The 25,635-nt window shown below is 43.9% G+C and overlaps 1 protein-coding gene and 1 long non-coding RNA gene across 4 annotated transcripts in view; one reads left to right on the top strand and one right to left on the bottom strand.

Moving 5' to 3' along the window:
• Sgt1 (suppressor of G2 allele of skp1) overlaps window positions 1-7,859 on the bottom strand; it is a 72,120-nt gene extending 64,261 nt beyond the window's left edge. The window contains exons 1-5 of the mRNA XM_084586509.1: window positions 7,663-7,859; window positions 7,543-7,591; window positions 6,787-6,877; window positions 6,639-6,708; window positions 6,505-6,575 (exon numbers count right to left, since the gene is read on the bottom strand). Of these exons, the coding sequence (XP_084442635.1) occupies window positions 6,505-6,575; window positions 6,639-6,708; window positions 6,787-6,877; window positions 7,543-7,591; window positions 7,663-7,691 (310 nt within the window). The 5' untranslated portion in view covers window positions 7,692-7,859. The remainder of the gene's footprint in view (window positions 1-6,504; window positions 6,576-6,638; window positions 6,709-6,786; window positions 6,878-7,542; window positions 7,592-7,662) is intronic.
• A 21-nt stretch (window positions 7,860-7,880) lies between these two features.
• LOC146171480 (uncharacterized) lies at window positions 7,881-24,188 on the top strand. 3 transcript variants are annotated; one of them, XR_014702870.1, is made up of 5 exons: window positions 7,881-8,246; window positions 8,675-8,739; window positions 15,676-15,815; window positions 16,943-17,112; window positions 20,749-24,188. It is a non-coding gene; the product is annotated as an uncharacterized LOC146171480 (long non-coding RNA). The 3 variants fall into 3 exon arrangements; XR_014702869.1 differs by having other exon boundaries at window positions 7,882-8,246; window positions 19,331-24,188; XR_014702868.1 differs by lacking the exons at window positions 16,943-17,112; window positions 20,749-24,188 and having other exon boundaries at window positions 15,676-16,927.
• Window positions 24,189-25,635: the final 1,447 nt, after the last annotated feature.

Raw genomic sequence — 25,635 nt, 5'->3', positions numbered from 1 at the left:
GCTTGACTCAAAAGCACAAATTAAAACAAGTGAAGAGTCAGCAATTATATCGCTGTTTTTTCATGCCGCGCGTAACAGATTTGATTGTAATGTCACAGGATGTCACTGCTGAAACCGAAACTGGTCAGAAATAAATTCAAATTAAATATCATTCAGCGGCCGTAGGCAAGAACGACATAGTGATCCATGAGCAGAAATGTCTTATGCATCATTAACAAGAAAAATCCCACCACAATTTGGTGTCTGTACTCCCCTGAGGAAGTTAAGCTGTCTTTAAGGAAGGACACCCTTCTTAAAACGTTTTTCCTTATTTATGAGTGGATCTGATTGAAACTTACACCATTAATGTATTTTGCACCATTAATGTATTTTTGCATGCTGCATTCAAATATCTGATTAGTTTTCTTGCAGATGAAATAGTTTTCAAAATATTACCTAATTCATGTTCTTTGTTTGGAGGTGAGTTAATTACTAAACACTTTATGGCATGATGAGAATAGCCCTGCCAGAGTGATCTAGAAGGATCATTGAGTGCCGCTAGTCATGAATTAACGTGCTAGAAGAATTTGAACCAAAGTTACAATAAATCAAACTTTTATGACTAAAACCCCAAGTTGGCACCTAAGATTGATAATTCTGTAAATGTTGCCGCACAATAATTGTACATATTTTAGTGCTATGGCACTGTCCAAAGTTTTTTCTTTCTAACAAGACAAGAATGAGAGCTATAGCACAAATAGTTTAAGAGATCTCTCATCCAAAATTGCAGCACCCTCAAAATTGCAGTTTTGAGAAAAAGAGGAAAAACATTTCAAAGAATGTAGGCGTAAATTATGTCACTGATTGGTATGTCAACAAGATCAGAAACAGGTGGAAAGTGATCTGAAGCGAAAATTATTGGCCTATGCCAATTTGAGGCAAAGTTATGCAATAGGAAACATTTGAAAGGAAAAGTCCAAATTTATAGCAACAGCAAGAGCAGGACCGGAGATATTGATCTTTCCAACATGCAACACTACTAAAATTGGGGGATTGTCAGAAGCACTCAAGCCTCACAGCATTTAATCAGGAAGGTCAACCCCAAAGAGCACCAGGAGCATAATCGGGGTGCATGCTGTCGAGTTTTCTTTTTCCTGTTTTAGCAACGCCAAACGAAGCCGCCCGCTTCTTTGCAAAATGTGCGCAAGTCCTTTTCTTCAGCTCTCCTGGAGCCAGTTGCTGTCACGTTTGTATTGCATTCTTGCAGAACTGCTGCTGCTGTGGCTGCGTCCACAGCAAACAGTGATGAGTGTCGCTCTTTGTGAATCAAGGTCCACATAACCGAGTGGAAGCTTTCGTTCGAGTTATGGGTCTTCCCCCGAATGCACCTCTGCAGCAGGCTCTTCTCTGATAACAGACTATAAACAGGCAAAAGAGCATCAGCTACATCGCTTGGCACTGTAATTGTGCTTGAGTGCAGGCTCCTCTTTTGCTTTTGCAGCGTTGTGGTGGCACCATGACTTTTCACCAGTAGGACACAAACTGTGATTGGGGCAGTCATCAGTAGATGTGATGTAGTAATATGTCGCCATCACAGCTCGCTGCATGGCATCCACATCACCTACATTTGATCTCTGCGCTCGGCCATAATATACTGCCAGCTTTTCAACTAGATAAGCTGTGAGCCTTCCTCTGCCGCCAAGACTTTGCTTCCCTGCACCCTTGCGCCTCTGCACGAGGTAGCGCAAAGCTGGTCATATACGCTTGTGCACGTGATGTATGCAGTGATCTTTGACTATTTCAATGTAGCCATAGATTGCCGCATCTTGAAGAGCATTGAACGTGTGGCTGTTCCCATCACATAACATGGACATGGTTGTGTAGCGCATGTTGTGGCGCTGTAGAGACCTTTCAAATAGAATTTTGCCTGCCTCTACCTCCATTTGACCAGCCTTGCAGTTGGTGTTTTTTTGGCACTGGTGGCGCAATTTCCAAAGTTCGTAGCCGTCAGTGTTCGGCTTGGGACCAGTTTCACAGCCCAGACAAAAGTTGGATAACACCACATAATCAAGCACATAACCAGTGAAGAGTTCCACCCCGGCACCGGCGCTTATATGTGACGAGTGCCCGCGCGTCATCCATGTGCCATCGTAGCACACGGCAATGTTCCCCCTGTGCCCAAAACACAAGTCATTGTATACCTTCACCACTACCTGCGCGGCTTGTGCCATAGCGGCTGTGGCGGCTCGGGTAGCAACAGCGTTTATGACCCCCATCTGCAGCTTCCTTTGCATTTATGCACTTTGATACTCACTGAATCAAATTCCTTAATTTATGTATCTATTAACCCACACAGTTATAAGTTAACATCTGAAAGCCACCCAACAAAGATCTAACGCCCTGCTTTAACCAAGTCATACAAGCATGCCTGCGTAGCCCTGAAGTGGAATGCCTGACTTGGGACCCAAAAATCCTGAAGGGTTAGATTCCCACCTTGCCCTCCTGTATCAAAGGAGCCGAGCGAGTTGGCGGCGCCTGCAAAATCAGCCATGTCACGTGTGATGTCCCAGCCAGCCAACCAACCAGACCATGTCGCAAACCAACTAATATATGGAGTCATGCTCGCAATTTTTGTTAAACACCAACCTGCAGAACAGGTCTCTAATACTGTCGTGTTTAAATATTTGTGAATACAGGAATCTTTCTATAGCCTCGTTTTCATAGCTCCTAAGATCCTGCACACTTATCAGCAAAATAAAAATGAAAATTTAGTTCACCTGCTTCAAACTTCAGTTGCCTGTTCCTGAAGGGCTCTACTATGGATTTTCATTTGGAACCAAATGTCCATGAAAAGTAAAAATTACTATACAACCGTTTATGAGCAATGTCAAGCTCAAAACAGTGCGAAACCGGACAGACGAAGAGATGCTGTGTCAGTGTACTCCCTCGTCCACTATCCCAGCTTTTTGCTCCATTGTGGAGCACAAACAGTTCCTAATTCAGCCAGCTTTCCAACTTATTATTCGATCATGTTTAAATGACATAACTTTCCAAGACAAGACATGCAACAATATGGAAATGACAGTGTAGCTCCCATGAAGCATGGAAATAGTATTGACATGCAGTGTTAATGACCCAAAGTATTCCATAGGCCATAAAGGGCACCACAATGGTGGGCTCGCGTTTGAATAGATGGGTTGCACCGATGTCCAATGAGTGCGGAACAAGAGTGCCATGCTAGCGAACCACTGCCGGACTGAACACTAGTACATCGCTGCATAGGTCAGATTGCAGCGTGTTCGCTTTGAGTCTTTCCGCAGCTACGACATGGTTTCTTGCGCTATATTTGGCTGCTCTAACTGAGGCGACAGTTTGAGGAGAAAGAAGAAGCCAAGAAACACGCATTCTTTTACCTGCCAAGAATCATCGCAAATATGTGCGAACGCACCAGGATGCTGAGCACAGATCAGCATACATTATAGCTGGCTCCCGTTCATTGAGCTGATGTGGGCCCCAACAACCCGAATTTACGATTTGTTACAGGTATGTGGCTTGCATGTACCGTGAACTTTCTTTGCAAAGAAGTGGTGGAAAGCAAAAGCTGAATGAAGTTAATGCTTTCAAACATTACACTACTATGGCTCCCATAAATTCTGTTAGTTTGGACGCTTGATGCCGCTTTGCCTCTTTAGGCGAAGCAGGGCTAGCGTAACTACTTCACATTTGAACCCATTTTAACGTGCCTACTTCAACAACAGCTGCATTTAATTAACTGCGCAAATATAGATTTTTTTTTTTTTTTTTTCAAAGACACAGTCGGGACTGTCGCCGAGCCTTTGAGAGTGGTTGACCTACAAATAAAGTTATTGGGCTTACACAAAGGAGCACTTTTCTTTTTGAGCAAAATAGGCACATGCACAGCAGATAAACTGGCCATGGATGAAGCAAGTATCCACTGTCCAATGAAAACTATCTTACAGAACTTTACATTCAACATTGCATTTAAACCTCAGTACTTTTTCACAAAATATGTTTAGTTAAGAGTAACCTCGAGCAGTCACCGTTTTTCCTCTTTCCTCTCTCCAAAGTCATCTCGGTCCTCTGTTGTCTCCATCGAGGCTCCTCACACATCCAAGGCTGCTTATCTTCATGTGCTGTAACTACATGTATTTTTAAGTTTTTTTCCTCCCACTCAGTGTAATGTCTGAGAAGCCTTGAAAATAATAAAATGAAATGGCTATGTAGGCAGACATGCAAGGCTTATCTTTAACTGCATTTTATACGTGCTACGCAAATTTCGGTTTGCAGACGTCCGATACTTCCTCGCAACAGTAAGTGCTGGCATCACAGCGAGAAATTTTTTTCTTCAAGTCGTGGAGATTAATTCGCGTAAACCGAATTGTGTAATTTCATTTGAAAGCTTACAGCTTCAAGCAGAAGCACTTTTCATCTTGTAGGCAGATTGCAGTCAGGCTTCTTAGCCACCCGCTGGTGAAATAGTTGTGCACCTCTAATGATTTGAATGCCTTCATTTCTTCCAAAGTCACAAAGCTGGAGGAATAAAATAGCTGACGATATCAAAGTGGGCCACTTCAGGAAACGCATCAGTGTCAGCCGTTGCGTCTACTCCGGGTCGTAGCGTGTATGGATCCGTACCGCCGCACATTTCCACTTTTTCTTAATAGCGTACGCGCGCCGATTAAACTAGTTCAGGGTAACAGCTTGCACACAATGGCTCATTCCTCTGAGGAGGAGGCATTGCGCCCAAAATAATACGAAAATATTGCCCAATGCGCTTGTACATTGGTCAGGCACAACGCAGCTACCAGTGCGAAGCGCAGATGGTGAGACAAATGGTTCAACACTGGTTCACCAGCATGGCCGCTCATGCTGGGCGAGGGTGGAAGTGACCTCACATGCAAGCCATGTATACTCTATGGGCAGACAATACACAGAACTGCCTCTGCTTCCATTGAAATGCAGAAGGCTGGATTCAATCTCATTACATTAGGAATGGTAGCAAAGCCGTCGTGCACACTAACCTTGATCGTAACCAGCAAACTGATTCAATTTTCTGACTTTGCAAACACCTTTGATAAGGTGCCTCACAAACGCTCACTACTGAAACTCTCCGCTCTAGATTTGCATCCCAACATTCTAAACTGGATTAGAGTTCTTTGCTAACAGCTCACAGTTTGACTATGTTCACAAAAAAAACCTTAAACACAATCCCTGTAAGATTTGGCGTCCCACAGGAATCTGTACTCGCCCCTCTCCTGTTTTTAATATATATAAATGACCTACCTCTTCATGTACACTGTCAGATAACAACTTTCGCCGACTACTGCGTAATCTATCTGAAAATTACTAACATCTCTGATCAAATAGTTCTGCAGCATTACCTAACCTAAGTACAAGAATGGTGCAATCGCTGCTTAATGAATTTAAAAGCCAAGAAGTGCAAACTCATCTCTTTTACTCGTCAGCATAACCCCCTTCTTTTTTCATATGAACTTGCTAACTCTTCCATAGAACGCGAGGAATCATAAGTACCTTGGAATCGCACTGTGCAGCGATCTTTCTTGGTGCACACACATAACTAACATCATATCTGCAAACAGATCTTCAGGCTCCATAGAACGTCACCTATGTCATGCGCCCCAACAAGTAAGACTTCTGGCATATAAAACACTGATCAGATCAAAGCTTGAGTACCCCAGTCCAATATGAAACCCATCTCAGATATACTAAACAAATGCGATCGAATCAGTCCAAAACCGCGCCATCCATCTCGTGCATCACGCATACTCGTATTCCATCAGTGTTTCATCTCTAAAGGAAAATTCCAGCCTTTAAAACCTTTTACTTCGTCGCTGCATCGCCAGTCTGTTTGCTGCACAAAATTCTAAACAGTTCACTAAATCAGGCACCCTACATTCTGCATCGCACCCACATATCTCATTGCGCTTCGCATCCATTTCAGATATCTTGGCTTGTTGCTCACACAAAAACTTTTTCAGGATCTTTTTTTGCCCGAGCAATTGGGGGCTGGAATGCCCTTCCCCACGAAGTCGCCGCCCTCTTATGCCAATTAATTTCTAGAAGCCGTAAAAATTTATTTTCAAACACAATGACCTGTGCTTGTATTTTTTCATGCCTGTAATCCCACCCCTTATGTAATGCCTCCAGAGAGGGGTCTTTAAGGAAATAGTGAAGTGTGTTAAAGCTACCAAGTAACCAGAGCATGTCACTAGTACCAGATTTAAATGCACACCTTTATTAAGAAAATGTACACAGGTCTAGTTAAGTTTCAGTAGTAAGCAGCTTCTTTTACAACAGATACAACCATAAAGCATAACCCGGCCCTCCTCCTGAAACACTAGGAACTAACTATCACACAGGAAAATAAAGTGAAATTTATCCCACGAGGAGCCGCTGAAGTTAACTAGGAAGGGGTCATACACCTTTTTCAAGGGAAATGCAACCCGTCCCCTTCCAATCCACACTACCAGAAAAATAACTCACCATCAAGCTTTGCTCCCTCTTCCAGGGCCTCCTTCGCTACATTGTATTTGTCGAGGTGGAATGCTGCTTGCCTGTGAAGCATCATGAAAAGCATGAATTCCAGCAGGGCTGGGAAGCAATACACACCGACTCACCCTTTCCGAAGTAGGGCTCTGGCATTTGTACACCCATCCTTATGTGCCCTGTCCACATCGGCAATGGTAGCTGAGTAATAAGCAAGAAATTAGCAGTTAACCTTTAGCAATGAGTGTCACATGGCCAAAGCATAGCCTGACAACTCACCTTCCCAGTATCCAAGCTTAAAATTCGCGTGTGACCTCTTGACGTATATCTCACTGTTTGTTGGGTCTAATTCCGCTGCTTCATCATACAGCTGTAAATGGGTAGAAATAATGCCAAACTGGTGCCACCAAAGCAACTTCAAAACAAAAAATGGATGGAAATAAAATGAAATATTAGGTCCACTGAAAAGTAGGTTGTTTTGTGAGGTTTAACGTCCCAAAGCGACTCACGCTATGAGAGATGCCCATTGAAAACCAGAAGCAGTACATTTGTTAGTTATACTGTGTTTTATGGCGCAAAAGCGACCGAGGCTATGCTACGCCAGACACAAGGTAGTAGCAATACATTTATGAGGCATTTATAAGCACGTCGTGCGACGACTTCTCTTGACAAAAAGAATCGCTCGCACCAGCGTCCCACGTGCGAATGAACGCCAAACACGTTCACACAATAATGCTCTAGGACTAACTACGAGCGGGCCTGTGCAGTTATGCAGATTTGGCCACTGTAGTTAAGCGCGCAAAAAATTATGTTGCCCCCAAATTACTCGGTCGCTTGTTCTACAGGTTCTACAGCTTCGACGGAACTTTCCAGAAAAAACCGCGAGCTTCAAAAGACGTTTCACTGCAGCGTCTGTGCGCAGTTTTGCTTCAGCAAGCATGGAACACGCCAGAGCATTTGCTTCTAAAATGAAAAAAAAAAAAAAAAAAAAAAAAGATTGGTCGGTGAACCCGGTAGGCAAAAGGGCTGACTCACCTTCAGTGCCAATGCGTAGTTTTCATCGACGAACGAACTGTTCGCTCTCCTGCAAATTGTAAGTAAAAACAGAACGACACTTATCGCGGGTTCGGCCGCCAGCTCTTAATGCGCACTCACCTCAGAAGGTCGGAAACTGTTTCTGCCATTGCTCGAGGATCTAGGAAAACCTTGTAAGCGACACAGAAGCTCTTCAGAGACACTGCAACGAACAACGAACGCTTCCCACTCGACCGCAACACTGCACGCACGCGCGTCAAGCCCACTGTGGCCGGACTCCGGAGAGGAGCAGGCTGCAGGCTGCAGGAACAGCAGGAACCAAGCAAAGTTCACGCGAACTTGCAGAGAGCCGGCTCCGTGAACTGCGCATGCGCGCCCAGGACCAAAGTGGAAAGGAGGATATGTTGCTCTTCTGGACGGATGTGACGTCAAATAGCTTTTAGTGCTTGTTTTTTTTCTAGAAGTAAGCCTCAAACCCAGATGCTCACTGAGTCGCCCAAAGTATGGCCCAAAGAAGGAAGACTGGCGCGCTTTTCAGACAACGAGCATTTGCGCTTTGCGAGCCCTAGGCACCCTAGGTTGTCTTTCATGCGTCGGTCTGCTTCATGCAAACTCGGTGATATGCGAATTCAGTTCGTGAATTATAGCCTTAAATTCAAGGGCGCAGCCTTCGGTGCAGTCCTATTTGCAGCCTTCTGACTGCGGTGAGTCGTACATACATGCCCGCGAACTCAGTAAAGCATTTGTAGTCTTTCTGCCATCGCCTTCCTTGCAGCTTCTTTAACGAGTTTTTGCACGGCAGCGCAAGCATGCGTTAGCCTCAATTATTGACGCGGCGTAATCGCGCGACGGTCTCCGGGCGAAGGCGTGAGGAGACTGCGTAATGGCGTCCACGATCTCGTTTCATTGCGCTTGGAACAGCTTCCATACCTGCTGCTGTGCACCGATCAGTCGCCGGTTGCTGTTGTCTTCCGGATGCACTGGAGTATTGGGACATATGAGGCGACTAAAAGATAACGTAAAACTGTTTCTGAGTTCGCTTATATTTGTTTGGGCAGTATAAGGCATTTTTGCGTGCGCCAGCGTGAACGCGCTGGTTTATAATCGGGAGGTTTTATTGCCTTCCTCGCAGCTTCAACCGATGGAGCGGCTCAGCCCATAGAAAATGTCGGGCTTCTTTCGGAAAACTGTTGGAAGGTAAGTGGCACTCATCTGTACAGACCATACGTGGTAGTGCTGCAATACATGAGTATATCTGCGGACTGATAAAGGGGGGTTGCTGGCCAGCTGAGAGATGGTTTAAACGTGAGTTGGCCCTGTGCGGAATGAGCCTCGAAGTGCAACAAGCCTACTGCACTGCATGAAATGGCTACAAAAGTATGGTTATATACATGACCGAATTCCTGTGCTTATTTGCTCAGACCTTCCACTGTCAAGTACTCACTTATTTCGGTGTATGCAGCAATGAGGGTGACCTCAATACTCCTCAGCTAGCATAGGTTCATGCCTGTGACAATATCTCTCTTTTTACTGCCGAAATAACTGCATTGGTGGAACTCACTGAGCTTGTTTATATAGATTTAACACTTTGGATGCATGTTGCTACCGCAGAGTTCCCTAATATATACGAAGTGTCTAAAGGTACGTCCGACGTATCCATTCGATTCTCGTAAAGATACGGCGGACGTCGATATACAGGCTCATGGCTATATGCACGTCGAACGCGGCCACATTCCGCTTGCTACGCGTGAATGGATCTCATCCTCTATGATATCAGCTAGCCGCGACTGTCGATGAGGTGCTACGAAGAGTGCATCCGTTCTAACATAGATCACGGTCTTCACTTAGGGTTGTGTACGGCAAACATCGCTGTCAAGCACATAGCCGCAGGCGATATGCTACGTACTGCACCAGCTCCACCAGCTGGCATCGAGATACGCACATTCACGAGCAGCTTTCGCTTCGCACTAAACTATCACCTCGATCTGCCCGTAATGCGAGCGAGCTATTCCTAGCATTTACGCTGTCTTAGGTCCTGCATCGACCTCCGAAGATCTAGCGCCGGCACAACACACACACACCTCGCCGTGCAACTGAACATTCGGCAGTCCAAAGTATGTAGGTATGTATGTGAAATGGCATTATGCTCGTTCCTCACATGCAGACCGAGGAAACAGGATGTTTTTAGCTAAATTCTTCGTTTAAATTCTACCTCAGAGCCGTGACAGAAGACATGCCGAATCTACTAGAGGCCTGCACATCGACTCGTCGAGGCGAAGACCTACTGCACCGCACCGCAAGAGTGCACAACCGGAAAGCCGGAAGCGTGAATGATCCGAATTCCATGTGAACAGCAATGTTCTTTGGTATATTGGGGAAGACTAGACTAAAGTGCTTAGGCTGCATCTTTTTCTTGTCGTTGAAGTTTGCGTACATGTAGTTTAAACCCCCGCATGCTCGAGGTTAGCGTGACCCGACTGAACGGCCGCGCAGCTTTGAAACGATCGGGATGGATATGCATGCATCGCCGGACTTAGGTACGCGGTAGAAAATGTGCGCTGCACATTTCGTTGAAGAAGCTGACTCTTAGAATTTTGCAGAGTGTGCCATGCAAGTGATCGTTGCTACAACCACGCATCCATGTTCCCACGGCTGGCCTACCCCGAGGCGCATAAATGTTCAACCGTGGGCGTATCAATGATCGAAGAGAGGACAGATTTTCACAATATTGGGCGTGAAATCGATAGCTACCAGTGCTCAGTGTTAGATAAATTCTGCCTTGATCATGCGCAATTCAGTGTTTCAGGTGTGGTCAGTAGCTATATAAGTTTGAACAGTTCGCCTTTCAAGTCAGCGGCGCCAGCGATGGATCGGCGGAGCGATTTTCCACGCTACACCGCTGTCTTGCTAGAAAGCCTACCTAGGCGGCGTTTGACATTCACCTGCTTTTTGTTGGCCCCGTAATTGAAAGCAACGCCTTCAGAAACGCGTTAAATGTTCAAAAATGTATTCTCTTCAACAGTTTCACTCCAAGCTGTCAAAGCAGGCGGACGTTGATAAAACAGTTGAGCACTCCAGTCTTTAGAAATCTGTACAATCACCTTCAGTTTGTAAAATTATTGGAATAGGTCACTTTCCGATCGCTACGACATAGACCCTCATGACAGCGCTGTCACGTGAATAAGGACCACACCAGGCCGAAAGCTTGTCTCATATAACATAGCTAACCAAGGTATACCTTACAGCATTGTGTTGATTTTTATGGTGCATAAGCCACTAATGCTGCCATGCACCAAGAACAAGGTTTAATGTATTTATTTTGTGTGTAATGACATATGTTCTTTAGGATGTAGCTTGTTTAGGAACATTTTAGGAAACCAAAAATGCAGGAAATTTGCACGTCTCTCCTAGGATCATGCTGGGATGGAAAGGGATCTGTTGCAAATTGTAAAAAAATGTTTCCTCTTTTCTCGACTCTGGCGCACGTGTAAGATATGGTTTATTGTTAGTTCATCTCCACACTCCTTGCATATTGGTTTGTCCTCTTTCATAAATATGAAGCTGTGTGTGAGGTTTGGGTATGTGTTTTGTGAAGATGACCTAAAATGTCCTCCATATTGTGTTTTTGATTACTGCATGATTTCCATTCCTTAATGACAGGTTTGACAAGTATAGTTTGTAGTTTATTTCAATGTTTCAAAAATCCTGCCATTTCACTCTCACTTTTCTTTGTACAAGCTTCTTGGTATCTTCATGCAGCATATTCACCCTCTGTAATTTAGCATTGCGTCAAGGTAACCTGGTTATTTCTTTTCATCACCTTTCAAGACTACTGTCCCGATTTCATAAAGTTTCTGACGACAGGAACTCCTTGGAAGTCATAGAAATAAATGAGATCCACAATCATGAGCTATCTAGGGTATGCATATACATGTCCATCGCTCAGTGGAATGGCGTCAGTATGCTGTTAGAACAGGTCTTGAGATAACAACAACCATTGTCTGAGGTGGTCCTTTAATGGGCATTGAAATGCTATGTAACTACAGGTACTGATAGAACTCTTGACCATGTTATGTGATGATGCGATCCTTGCATGAATATAGGTATACATTTCAGAATCTGCAGTGCACCACTTGACCATTTGCCACCAGTTTGTGCGAAAATGTATTTTTCATGCATGTTAACCAGTATTTAACAGATGACCCCTGTGCACAAGCCAAAAGTGCCACGAGCCAAATGTCACGAGGCCACACGACATGGCAGGAGCTGTTAAGCCAAGCTTACAAAGTTATATTTGAAATATTTCAGCTTCAACGTTTCAGCTCCAATTAAGAAAGGTTGAGGCTTACAGAGGTCTATGCCAGGTTGTCTATCACCTAACAGGGCAGCCTACGACCGTATGCTAATGAGTATATCTGAGATAACAGAGACATGAATTAAGGAATTAGTAATAATGTTTGTAGCAAAGGGCATGTAAATTAACGAGAATCCACAGTAGGATCTGCAGACAAGAACCATTAACGCTGGCACACCATACCCTTACAGGTGGAGATTAGGCATCTCCCTAATTTTTTGTCTGCTCAAAGCTTGTCATTTCCTTCGTTCTTCCAGATGAGGAAGATGTGAAAATGATAGCATCCAAAGTGCCAGAGACCATCGTTAACAAGGATGCTGATCCCAACAGCGTAAAAAGGAATTTCAGAAAAGATGGGTGACTAGTAATGCTGGCAACAGTTGAAACTAAGTGGAAAGGCATGAAATTGAAATGCAACATATGCAGAGATATGTTGCGAGACGACCAGTCTGTGGTGTGCGACATCTGTCTCCGTTAGTTTCATCAAGTGATTGGCCAAAGCAGATGGGGCTTGTGGTTTTGTGATAAGTGCAGTGTAGTAGCATAGATACAACCTTGCCCATTAATAATTCGAGTGAAGTAAGTGCATTGTTTTGTTTTGTTCATGGTTTCCATGAAAACATTATGAGAAATTTTTTCCTAGAGAATGTTTGCTGAAATGTGAATATAATGTGCAATAAAACTAGTGTTTTCTTGCTGTTTACTTTTCCTTGTATACATTAGTTCTGTGAAGAAAACCACAGGCTAGAAAGAAATGTAATGGCATAAATTTTGATACTTGGCCCCGTTGTGCTGGCTCAGTAGTTAGAGTGCTTGGCTGCTGAACCCAAAGATGCAGATTTGGTTCCAGCCACAGCAGGGGCATTTCAATAGAGGCGAAACAATAGGCCGTCATGCACCGTGAGGTGTCAGTGCATGTAAAAGGACCCCGGATGGTCGAAATTATACCGGAGCCCTCAACTATTGTGTTCCTCATAGCCGTAGTTATTTTGGTATGTTAAACCAGATATATATCACATCATACTCTGAGTAAGATGCTATTCATGGTCAGTTAATCATACACTAAATGATCAATTTTTTTCTGCATGGTACAGCAGCTGTTGTACAATTTTACTTTAGCCTTCATGAAGAATATCACACTGGCTCCACATGGCCTTCTGTTGACCCTTGATATGCGTCACAATCACACACCCGAGTATGTATTTGTCTAAAGGCACCTATGCATGCAAGGAGGGGACCGTTACTTTCCACTTGTCAGAACTGAATTGCATGATCCACATCATTTCTGTAATTCAACTACTTGCTATCTGAACTGTCCAGCATTGATGCAAGTTTCAAAGAACTGCAATTAGCAAATTAATCTAAGCAGCAAACCATGCCAAGAACTGCTTCGGTTTCATCTTTAGCAACTGTTTGGGAACTAAAATTAGCCAAATGTTGCAAAACATAGATGAGAGGTTACAAAATCTAAAAAACAATGCAGCCTACCTGTGGCATGTAGGGTTTCACATCCTAAAGTGACATATGTAGCTATGAAGAATACCGTAGTGGAGAGCTCCAGACTAATTTGACTGCCCGGGCTTTGTACTTTGCATTGACATCTTGCAGAAAACAGAAGCATTTGCTAAAATGGCGAGAACTGGGCCTAGTTGGTTATTCATGTTGGTTTCACCGTGCTAACACATTGAACGACAGAAAAGACCAGTCGCGCTCCGTGGTGTTTGTCTTTTCTGTCGTTCAATGTGTTAGCGCAAACCAACAAGAAGCATTTGCATTTCACCTGCACCAAAGTGCGACTGCCATCACTGGTATTAAACATCACGACCTTGGGGCAAGTAGCGGAACGTGCCACTAAGATGTCGCAGCGTCTACGTGCATGCTATACACGTCAACCTTTCTAGCATTAAAGCTGTCACATGCATGGCAGATATTCATGTTCAGCTTTGGACTGACAAGTTTAAAAGTGTACTATTTGTGTTTGTCTAGCATGAAAAACAAAGGAAACTAAGGAAAAACGAAAAAAAAATGAACATAATATGTTGAAAAAGCACTAGTCATTAACACATAAAGCATATTCGTTCCTTTATTAATGATAAAGTGACCTTCAACAATAGTACAAAGCCTGAACATTTAGAAAGGTGCTGTGCCAGGCAGCTATTTTACAGAAACCTGAACCATTTCACCTGTAGTAATGCGCATCCCGGCGGTGTGGGCTGGGACTTATTTTTCGGTCCACTCCAACATGCGAAAACTGCATCATGTGCATTCCCATTTTCCGAGTTTTGAGCTCTGTAGTACAGGCTAACAAATTGTCGATGACTTATTTTCGTCTGATTGTTGCACAGCGCGTGTAAATAAATTACCACTGCACCTAATAAACACTGACATGCACGTGCAACATCGCCGATCATAAACGGACACACTGATGTCCGTCCGGACATCGGCGCATTCATCACAGCACTCTTCGTAGTCTCACACAGCAGTCTAGTAGGACGTAATCCGTAATCACAGCATCTCACGGTAAGCACAAACCACACCTCCAGTTGTACAACAAACACGAATGACGCGATGCTTGGGCTAGAGACACGCCGGCGGTGCCCAGCTTTTTCAGCGCCGCTTGTACTACGTAGAACTTGCAGCACCAAACCTCAATGCGAGCAGAAAGCGATGCGTTACGTGACGCATCTCATCACAGATGGAAGTGAGGAAACTTTGAAGAATCAAAACTACATAATTACTTAACGACCGTCGAAGACGTTAATCCACATAATAACGAGGACCAAATGAGCGGGCGTGCGGGCCGCGGGCTGGCCGTCAACACCGCGATTACATGCGCTTGCGCTCTGGTCGTGCTTGCCACCCTGCCGCGGTCCAACTCACGTAAACCTATCATCATGCCATCACGTAGTATATCACCCATTCTAGGCACTATTCTTGCCACTGTACTATTCTTTGTAATTTCACATTTCACGCATGCAGTATGTAGTACATACTTCTTGCACCTCGCACGTACACACCTCATACCAACTCCGATTTGGCTACATATGGCTACCATGTTGTTGCTACAACCACATCTGGGGATCTCGGATCCGTCCGGCTTTCCCGACGGATCCCAAGGCCCATATCGGAGAAAAATGCGTTGGGTCCGTCGGAAGATCCCTACCGATCGGGTCCGTCCGCCGTACCTCTCAAAAATATTTCCCGGATCCGTCGGACGGATCCCGAAGAAAAACGCACCGGGTCCGTCGGACGTACCTTTAAGACCATTGATCGGGTCCGTCGGACGTACCTTTAGCCACAGCCTAATATATATATCTTTTGCCTGCTCCAACATAAATAGTTGGCAGTGCTTAGCTTCAAGCTGCTGCCAAGGCCATTGACAGCTTATTTGAAAACAGAGCAATAATTAATCTGAGCTAGCATGTTTTGTGGGAGAGTGAGGCACCATTGCGAGTACCTCGTAATCCTGTCAAAGAGCTTGGCAGTTACAGCTATAAGCACTCTCCATTGCAGTTCCATGCAAGCCGCAGCATATTGGGCACTTACTGCACAAGTGATTTAACTTAGATTCTCTTTGTTGCTATTTCAGTGTTTTGTAAGTGTTCTAAATATTTGTATTTGTGCTAGCATTGACAGCCAGTCTCATTACTGCCTTTTTCCTTCTGCAGCAGACACTCTCACTTGCTTTACTAGAACCAAATTCTATTGTGAGTGAGTTTGCTGAATTTATGCAAACTAAATGTAATTGCTGTATTACTCTCATTTATTTACATTTGCAGAGGCAACGAATTCTTGGTGCCGACGAACGAGTTCCCTCCGCCAGTTCGATTACACCGCCACCTCAGTAGTGCAGTGAGCTGCGACTGGCGTGACCAAATGGATACTCTCACTGCTTCCACAGGTTTAGAGCGTGCTCCCAGTTAAGTTTAAAACACCTTGCTTGCAATGTATTTAATCTTGTGTAATATTGTCACCCTTGAATTTGCTGATATGCTATTATTTGAAAATCATTCTGGGTGGTTTGGAACACATGATTTGCAGTGGGGGAGGTGGGAAGCACAAATGTGTGACTGCAATTTTTTGCCAGTCTAGCTTCTAGCCTTGCGAATTAAAGTAACAGATTAATACCTGAACAGGCCTGACATTTATTGGAGAGATGTCATATAGAAGAAAACTTGATCCCTTGTGGAGGTAACACAGCTGTGGTTCTCCGAGAAAAAGTTATCCGTGTGTGATGGTGTCTAAAACATGGCATTGTCTTAGGTAACTTGGCATGGAATCAGCCACTTGTACTCTCTTGACAGCATCTATTGTACTATGTGCTAGGTGACATGCCTTCAGGGATGAGGGTAGATGGAGAATACCTCAGTAATCTGCAATTTGCTGATGACATTGCCCTGAAGCAGTCACAGCAGCAGCTGAAGCAGTCAGGATGACGGGCAGTAATGTGAGCAGGTTGTACGTCATGCTGGTCATGGAGGAAGTAAAAAAGCCTTAGAAGCAATGCAAAGGGGGAAATCGGCTGGTATGGGTAGCAAACTGCAGATCTTTGAAGAGTGGTAGGGAGATTGTGCTAGAAAAACTGCTTGCTTTATGTGTGTAGTGCCTCACGACCTCAAGTGTATTGAAATCTTGGAAGGATCCTAACAGTACCATAATCTATAAGAAAGGGGCTGTCAAGCACTTGCAAACTTAAACTGATCGGGTTATTGTCCATTGCCTACAAGATAATAGAATTGGGAAAATCTTGGACTTTCTATCAGCTGAAGGAGCAGCTGGCTTTCGTAAGGGCTGCCATGTTTTTTAATGTGTCTGCCCTGCCGCTGTTGTGTGCTGGATTGTAGCCTACATCCACATCGGATAGGGGGCTGTGCAAACAAACTGCTCTTTACAGAAGGGACATAATTTGAACTGCCCATATCATACAATGCAGCAGCAGTAGTGAAAAGTGCTCCACAAGAAGTGACTTATTTTAGAATAGTTGCTTTATTGCGGTAGCGTAAAAGGCGTCACCCTTGAGAAAAATCACAACCATGCTTTTGGCAGGTGACATGGCCATACACTGATTGGTTGTCTGGTTCTGCGATGTCATGAGGCCACATGATATGGCCGAACTGGCTGGAGCTCATATTGTGGAAAAGCGAAAAAGAGACAAAGGATCGAGAAAAGAGAGGACGACGCTATCTGGAGCTGCTAACTCAGCCAGCTCCTTTGAGGTGAGAGGTTGAGGTGGAATAGAACCATCCGAGACCCTTGGATCTAGTATCAGACATGCTACTCCATGTTCATACAGCTTTGTTAGAACAGAGCTTTATACCCATGTTGGGTGGTCTTAGGCACAATGTGGTAGATTATGGTTGTATGCTGATGATTGTGTGTGAGATAATACCGGCACAAATTAAGGGATTAGGGCTTATACCTTTCAGGACTGCTTTAAGCCAATCGTTCATATATGAATGATCGTTCTCACACACTGGCAGACGTAAATTTATGTATTTGGAACATGTAGCCCCATTTAGGCAGATAGTATGACAAAAGTAATTATAGTAATTAGTTCACAGGAATGGAAAAGGCACAGAATCTGTCACTTGTTTCTGTGGGCACCTGAACTGTGCCGTAAGGGAAGGGAGGAGGGAGTCAAAGTGGAAAGACAGAAATGGGTGCCGTAGTGGAGGTCTATGGAGTAATTTCGACCACCTAGGGATCTTTAACGCGCGCTGACATCACAAAGCACACGGGTGCCACTTCGTTTGCATCGAAAGCAGCCGCCAGCGATCGGGTTTGGACATGGGTACTCCGGCACAGTAATCTAGCATCTTAACCACTGCACTACCGCAGTGGGACTATTGTGACAACCATAGTTTCTGTTTGTGTGCAGCTTGTTTATTTTTTTATTTATTTATTTATTTTTTTTTTGTTCTTTCTGGCACAGTGTGACCTTTAAAAAATTATTTGAAATAAAGAGGTCTTTGGCGCCATTCACACGATTCTGCTGCTTCTACTATAGTTTTCTGTTTATGAGAGTAGTAGCGAAGTCTCTTGAAGACAATTTTACTAGCTCTCAGTTCAGCTCAGATGATGAATCAGTCAAATGTCAGCCTCGAACTTCAGCTGGTGGCCAAGAAAAGCTTAGTTTCAATCTCTGATCACACTTGGTCAGTTACACATGCTCATTTTGTGTTCCCACTGTTCTGTTTCCATTCGCTGGGTTTCAGCAGTAATGAAAGCTTGGTACTACTTGATATGGCTTCTCCAGAACTTCAAGTGTGGAACTTCTTCAAGCAAATTCAGTGGAGTTTGAACACCAAGCTTCTATTGCAGATTTTCAAATTTAATGGCAAACTCTCCCACCTTCTGGAAAACATGTCACCAAATAATTCAGTCATAAATCCTGAAAGGTTTGGAAATGCCAATACTATAAACTGTAAAATGAGTAGAACAAGGCCGAGCATAAAAATGGGGGTTTTCAGCAACTTAGCTATATTTCTGAGAGAACAGCACACCTTCAAAATTAACTTCAGAACCTAAACTAGTAATAAAAGAGGCAGTGTAGCATATTTTTAGTATTCTGAATTATTTTTCTTGCTGTCTTATTTTGATATTCATGCCCCCTTTTCTTTCACTTTTTGGATTTTTTCTGCAAATTTCGGAGAAAAAGTTTTTTATGCTATGTATAAAGCCAAAACAAAAACATGGGCATTTATTTAATTGAGCATCTAAATACCTGCATTTTAGTATTATCTAATAGCAAGATTGTGTAAATATTTCATTTAATAAACAAATTACATGGTGCTGAAGGAGTTGAGGCAAAAAAAAAAAACTTCTTCATTTGCAAGCTGTAGTTTAAGAAATGACCATTTTTCTGCCTTTTGTATATCCTCACGATTTTATTACAATTTCTTGATTTTATATTCATGTTTGACAATACTTTGTGAATATTTTACCCAGTGCTGAGAATTTATCTTATGTATTATGCTTATATTCATAATATTCACGTGTCTAGAGGGCATTTAAATAGCTGTATTTTAATTGGCTCATGTGCGTCATGTACAGAAAGTGTGATCAGAAATTGTCATCAAGAAACGTCCTTCATACTGGAACTTGCGTGTGAAGAGCTCTGGCAGGTGCGTGCTCTGTTGCCGCGTTGCAGAGAGGAGGAAATGAGGCATCCTGGCTGTGCAAACCGCTGCAGAGAGGTGACAAAGAGGGTAATGGCAACCCGATGCATACTCGGGCCACTTATGCGCTTATTCACAGGACCTCGGAGGATGGGCGTGCGGTATTCGATCTGTCATTTGACGTGCGTAACTATAAGGCTGCATTCCCTGCACCATACTTATTAGTCACATATTCTAATCCTGGTGCCGGGTTGTGTTCGCCTTAGCGATCTTAGAGCTCTTAAGCACTTCCTACATTTTTTTTTTTTTTTTGTAGGTTGCAGCAAAGTTCTTTAAAGACTTCATTTATAAAATAGCAAGGTGCATGTATGCGATCAAGGATCTTTGAGGGAAGCTGCAGACGGGACCTGTTGACGCTACCATGCTATACTCTTAAAGACAGATCTTAAGTGTCTCCTAAATTTTTATAACAAAACGAACATCCGCACAGTGTTTGCTGGAGATGCTTACAACCCTGCTGTCCTGTCCGAAGACAGGGGTACATGCATTACTGCCCGCCATATGCAAGGCCAGCCACAATTAAACATTCGTTACCAGAGTAACATGATTGCCTGGCTTTTTTGTGTGTTCACTTCCTTAGCATACTGTAGCATAGTCATAGTAGTGTGCACCTTTCCAATAAGTGGTCACAGGGTGACACCATATTACCTGCTGGACTGCTTTGTGCATTTGGTGCTAGCACAGTGGAAGCAGAGCCGGTTTGCAGCAGTCCAGAGAGGAGGAGCGAACAATATGGTGGCACCGAGTAACTTATTGGAAAGGTGTATATAGATTGCTTGTTCCTGCAAGATGCGAGTTAAACTGCTCTCATACGAACAGTTTTGATCCTCATTGAACTGGATCTACATTCAACTCATTGTAGATCGAGGTTGTCACACGGCAACTGTCAAGTGCAGTTGAGCTCGAGCCTGCTTGACTCAAGGTTGCTTCCTCAATCGCTCTCGAGATTTCAAGCACACTCAAAAGCGGTCATTGACACCCTCGTCACCAACGAGCTCTAAAACTTGAAAACGAATAAATGCAATTGAACTGCACATAATAACACATAAATGTAATAAAAGGCATGATAGAACATTCGTAGAACGGCTAATTTTATAATATTGACACCGTAGTCTACTGCCGGTGGAAGCTAAGGTGGCGTTCTCTTCGACTGCGTCAGCGTGGAAACTGTGGAGCGGAAGAGAAGCTGCACTGTAGCACTTGACCGCTGGGAAGATAGGTTAGATGACCTGAGGCGCCAAAAGCGGAATGCTGCTGTGCACACTGAAATCGTGCAATCATTACCCCAATCTTAAATTTCCTTTTGAGACTCATTGCGACTGACAGCAGACGACGGTCCACGTAGGAAATTTCTCAATGCTGACTGAAAACGCTCGTGTAGCACCGGATGCTTCAATCCTTCTTGAAAGCCTGAATGCAGATTGAGTTCAATGAGGATCGGAAGTGTGTGTGTGACAGAGGGATTAGTGTAGTGCAGCTAAAGCATTGTGTTAGCTGGTGTGCACAAGTTGGGTGGCCAAGCTGTGTTAAATGGTCTTACAATGCATATTTAGAAAACAAAACAGGGCACCCCATACGGTTTATTCAACTTCTCAGATTATTTGGCATTACACACATTGTCTTGAAAGCAGTCCACAATATGGCCAGCACAACTTATGTTCTTGCTTATTTCAGATTGTTCATTTAAGAGAGCTAACATATTCAAGGGCTACTGACCAGGCTGACATTTTAACCAAGCCCGATAAGGCGTTGGACATGGTCTCTGCGAAATACTGCAGCGATGCACACACTGGAAAGCAGCAAAATGCAAACCAAAGCTCTCATGGTCCTTTTAAAACAGCCAAACCTTCTCATCCTTTGCGCTGGCCATCGAACTTTGTCGATGAGGTACCCACAGATACTGCATCCATTGGTTTCTCTCTGACTGATGGGCGAGGGGTGTCACTTGGTCTGCTGATGTCACGCACTTTTTTGTCTTGCATTTCGTTTTCACTCATGCATACACTCACACAAGAAAGAAGGCTTTTAGTTTCTTGCCCCTGTCTATGCATGCTTCAGCGTGTTCTGTGCACTGTGCTATTCATACACCAACGGCTGGACTCAAGTGGCAGCGGCGCGCACTTTCATACAGCCTGCGCATTCGCCGCAGATATAATGGCAGCTCTTCTAAGCAAGCAGTGCTCTCTTCCCCGTGAAGTTAGTGCAGGATTTACCCAACCCTGGCCACTCGCTTCTGTGGCGGCGCCCGGTGCGCACCTGCGTTCGCGCCTTCAAGCGTTCAAGTGTTCAGTTTACGGAGTGAGCGAAATACTTAGAGAAATTATGTAGTCTCAATTTTGTGTGCGCAAAAGCGGTGCAGTGTAGGCTCAGGCAACAGTATTATTTTGATCGTAGTAATACTTACTTTGTCTTATTTCTTACAGTGCGCAACATGTGCTAATTACCGTCTGAATACAACAGTGATTTGGGTTATCAGTCTGCAGTAAGGCAAGTAGCAGCATACTATTGTAAGGTCAGTCCCATTATGCCGCACAAAAGCTGATTTTTTTCTTCCTGCTGTAACTTTGTTTCCTTCATGATATGAGGGGAACTGTCAAAAATGCATTGACATGGCTACAGAAGCACAGAATTTATCACATGAACATTTTCGGCCTCTCGGGCCTGTTCTGCCAGGCCTGTTACAATTAGTGGCCGAGCAAGGAGGAGTACCTGTTTTGCCTACATGCATTATTTCAAATGATATGCCAGTGTGACGGCATCTTTTCGCTTTTGGGCACATTTCTGTCTGCTTTTGCACATGTACCAAAATTTCGGGCGCCTTCACGTGTCTGCAAGTCAGGCTGGTCGTTGACCTGTGTTGTTAGTGCAAATTAAAAAAAAGGGTAACCTGCTCTTATTGCACTTTTTGTGCACTTTGAACAGCGCATTCACTGTAACTGCTTTTCCTGTTCTGAGGCGTGCGCAGCATCACCTCGAAATAACAGGAGACATTCATCACCATCCTCATATAAGGATAGTAGGAAAGCCTTCCGACCCTTGTCTTTGCCTGCCACCTATGTTGCTAAACTCTGCGGCTAGTTTGTAACGAAGCTAACTTCATGACAGTAGTTGAGCTTCTCGGCCGCAGTGTGCTTTTGGTATTTCCTTCGGTCCGGACCCATACGTATGTTTTCTGCCACGCATTTGAACTTTATTTCCTCTGAACGACGTGCCCACGCCTGCAAGTTTGAAAAACTTGCAGTGTTTCCTTTCATCAATTTCCGAGTGATGGAGAACTCTGTTGCAATAATTTAGCTATATTTTATGCGAGTTTTTCCCTGGTTTTGGCTCTTCGGCAAGATGCTGATACACAGCCAGAGCCTGTAAGGATGGCTCATGGTCGGCACACCTATCATCTATAGCTCTCAGTACAACGGCAAAAATCACTGCAGGTCGCTCTGAACGCTCAAGTTCATGACATCTCGTTGGCAAGAATCACAACCGGGTGAAAGTGCAGGCTTGGCCAGCCTCCGCTTTTTTTTTTTTTTCCAGCTTGTTGCACACCAAATGACGGCATCACTGAGTAGACGCGTCGATGCCACACAGTGCCACGATTTCGCAGCTGTAGCAGACAGGAAGCACCCTCCATGCATAGGTCGTAAAGAGCGCACCGTCGCCACTCGAATCCAGCCATGGTACACCGTGCATAACCATGAATACAGAAAACACAGAACATCCATACATGCACGGGCTTGGTTTCCTAAGAAAGGCCAGAGGCCTCGCACCTATGCTTCGGCCACCCATTGAGCTCAGCCTCTCCCCCTCCTCCTCCTTATTGGCATTGTAGCTGGATGAGCCAAAGCTCACTTCTCAACCTTCAAACAAAGGTCACTGGTGGTGCTTGGGTAGCAGAAAGCAAGAAAAAAAAAAAAGCTGAGGCGGTAGCGTTTTGATGGAAGGCAGAAAGCAAGGCACCCGTGTTTGTGCAATGTCAGTGCACCTTAAAGAAAGAACTCCAGGTGGTCGGAATTATCGGGGCCCTTCACTATGGCGTCTCTCATACCTGAGTCTCTTTTGGACGTTAAACCTCACAAACCAACCAGCAAGAAAAAAAAGAATGCCTGTAAAAGTCTGGGCCATAATGACTGCATTTGATGCATTCTTGTAGCTGTTTTTACCCAGCACAGGGCAGCGTTTTCATTTTGTTGACGGAACCAACATGGCGGGCATAGTTTCTCAAAGCAGTAAGAGATGGCGCTCCACATTTCGCATATTTAGGGAGCCTACATGTACCAGCCCTACGCGTATTGTCTCTTGTGGAGGCTAGTCAACCAGGGAGGAGGGAGAGACTCTTTGGTGATGGAAGGGAAGGAGAGAAACATACCGGTTTTGATGGTTGTAGCTCTGTTATTAACGAGTATGCTGCAAAAGTATTTTTGGCCACCGTGCATTCTGAAGGCGCTGCCTCATAGACAGCAGGTTTGAACACATTTTCGAATCTAGGGTGGTTCATAAACAAGTTCAGTTTATGGAATCGCACCTGAAAACGAAAGGAATGATTGAAGCAGGAGAAATGATAGCACCTTAAAATAGAAACAAAAGGTGGATGGGTTTTAAGATGCTTTGCAGCTGTTTTCCACTTGCCCAAAGGCAGTGCAGAGTTTTGGCCGGTGTGCAATGAGCAGTTGGGCGCATGGTTTTGCTGATGGCATGGCAGCTACGTGCTGGTTGGTGACATTTTATACACAAGGTCTTGTAGACTTTGTGTCTAGTTGGAAAAAAAGAGGATTGTAGCAAATGAGCATTATGCTGAAATAATTTTTTGAGTAGCTTCAAAGAGCAGCCTTTTTTAAAAAATGGCTGCTTTCCATGAAAACATGGCATTAGATTTTTGCTTTTCTAGATGGGGTTTTAAATTTTGTTTTGATGGTTTCTTGCAATCTTTTGCTTGTTCTTCACGACAAATGTATTTACTTCATAGCTTGCAATAAAATGCTTTCATTGCAAATAAGCATTCCTTGTGTGTCGTGCTCTTTGGTCTCATTATTTTGAACTGTAGTAGCCATGACAATCGGAAAACATTTGGGTGAACAGCATTGCATCATGTCTACATTATATTCCTGTAGAAAAAGAGAACGGGCATTGCAGTTGATGTCGATGAGACTGAAATCGACATTTGTTTCAGCTAAACTGTTTCCTCGATTTCGAATCTGGTTTGGGCTATTCCATGTCTAAGGCCCCAGCCAAATATTGCCCACTGCCTCAATAACAGCACATGCTCAAGGACCTAAAGAAACTACAAGATGAAAGTTTATTTTTCAACCCTTTGTGATGAGAGCAACTTTACAACAGGTAGAGGTATTGACATAGCACACAGGGATCGGGAATGCCAAAACCTAATGCGGTCTATGAAAGACTGCAAGCATGGGAAAGAGCTAATTAATTTTGACTGCTTGGTGTCCTTTTTATATGCACTGACATTGTATAGCCCACAGGTGTCTTTACATCTTGCCTCTGCCAAAATGTAGCCATGTATTTAATCTTAAAACCTTAGGATTAGCAGTCGAATGCATAGCCACAATGTCACTGCTGCACATAGGTAGGAAGGTTTCGGACGTAGGAAGGGAGTAATGTTTTTAAGCCAGGTTGAATCTGAACCATGAGAAACATTTCCCCAAGAGCAAAAAGAGGTGAATGTAAATTTGGAAGGTGCTGTATATATAATGTAATAAAAGGCAGCTTGCTATCATGTGATCATTTGAAAGGCTGAAAAGTGGATATTAAAGCATTAGTTTAAAATACCTAAGCAAAGGACAGTGCAGCAGGTTATAGAAAGTACAATAATTTGGAAAACCTTCACAAACACAGATGTGGATTAAAGTACAGTTTCAAGGTAATCATAACAAGGAAGTAGTAATCAGCTATTATTGAAATGAGCAGGCCCTATTTGCCCTGGGCAGGTGGCGTCCTTGGTCCAAAAAGGTGAGGGCATAAGCAGGTCCTCATCTGATGGTTTGTGTGGGTGGTACTTCTATGCTGCCGCAACACCATACCATATGACACAAAGTGCTGGGCATCTTGCAGTAGAGTACCTGCAGTTGAGATTGCAGCACATGGTGCACATCTTTGAGTATGAAGATGCAGAAAACTGAAAAGAAGCATTAGAGAGGGACATGTGATCCAGGAAATAGGGCTTTTCAGCTAATCGATTAGGTTTCGAGGGAGTGAAACAAGTAAGGGATACTGGGATGAAGAGATAATGTCGGCAAATGAGCCAAGGTTAGCGGCTGCAGCTAACGCATGAAGCAGCGATGATTGCAGACCATTAATTCCCTTCAGCATACCTAATGCAGGCAGTGATGATGAATCAAAGCTGTGTTGCCAATTTATGAAATAACTATAGATATGTAACTGCACTGTGGGAAGCCCACTTAGCCTCTTGATTTTTTTTCCAAGTTTTTGTTATGAATGGACAGAGTGAAAATGCGCAAAGGAAATAAATGCCAGACTAGGAATAAGTGCAGTCCTTCATTGAATGGCTCTAGTGTCGCATTGCTGAACTGTGGTTTAAAAGTTACTTGT

Source organism: Amblyomma maculatum, unplaced genomic scaffold (assembly GCF_055883805.1).
Source record: "Amblyomma maculatum isolate TAMU_Amacu unplaced genomic scaffold, ASM5588380v1 scaffold_22, whole genome shotgun sequence".
Taxonomy (NCBI): domain Eukaryota; kingdom Metazoa; phylum Arthropoda; class Arachnida; order Ixodida; family Ixodidae; genus Amblyomma; species Amblyomma maculatum.
Note: the sequence above shows the minus strand (reverse complement) of the source record. Positions and strands in the feature narration are given on the sequence as shown.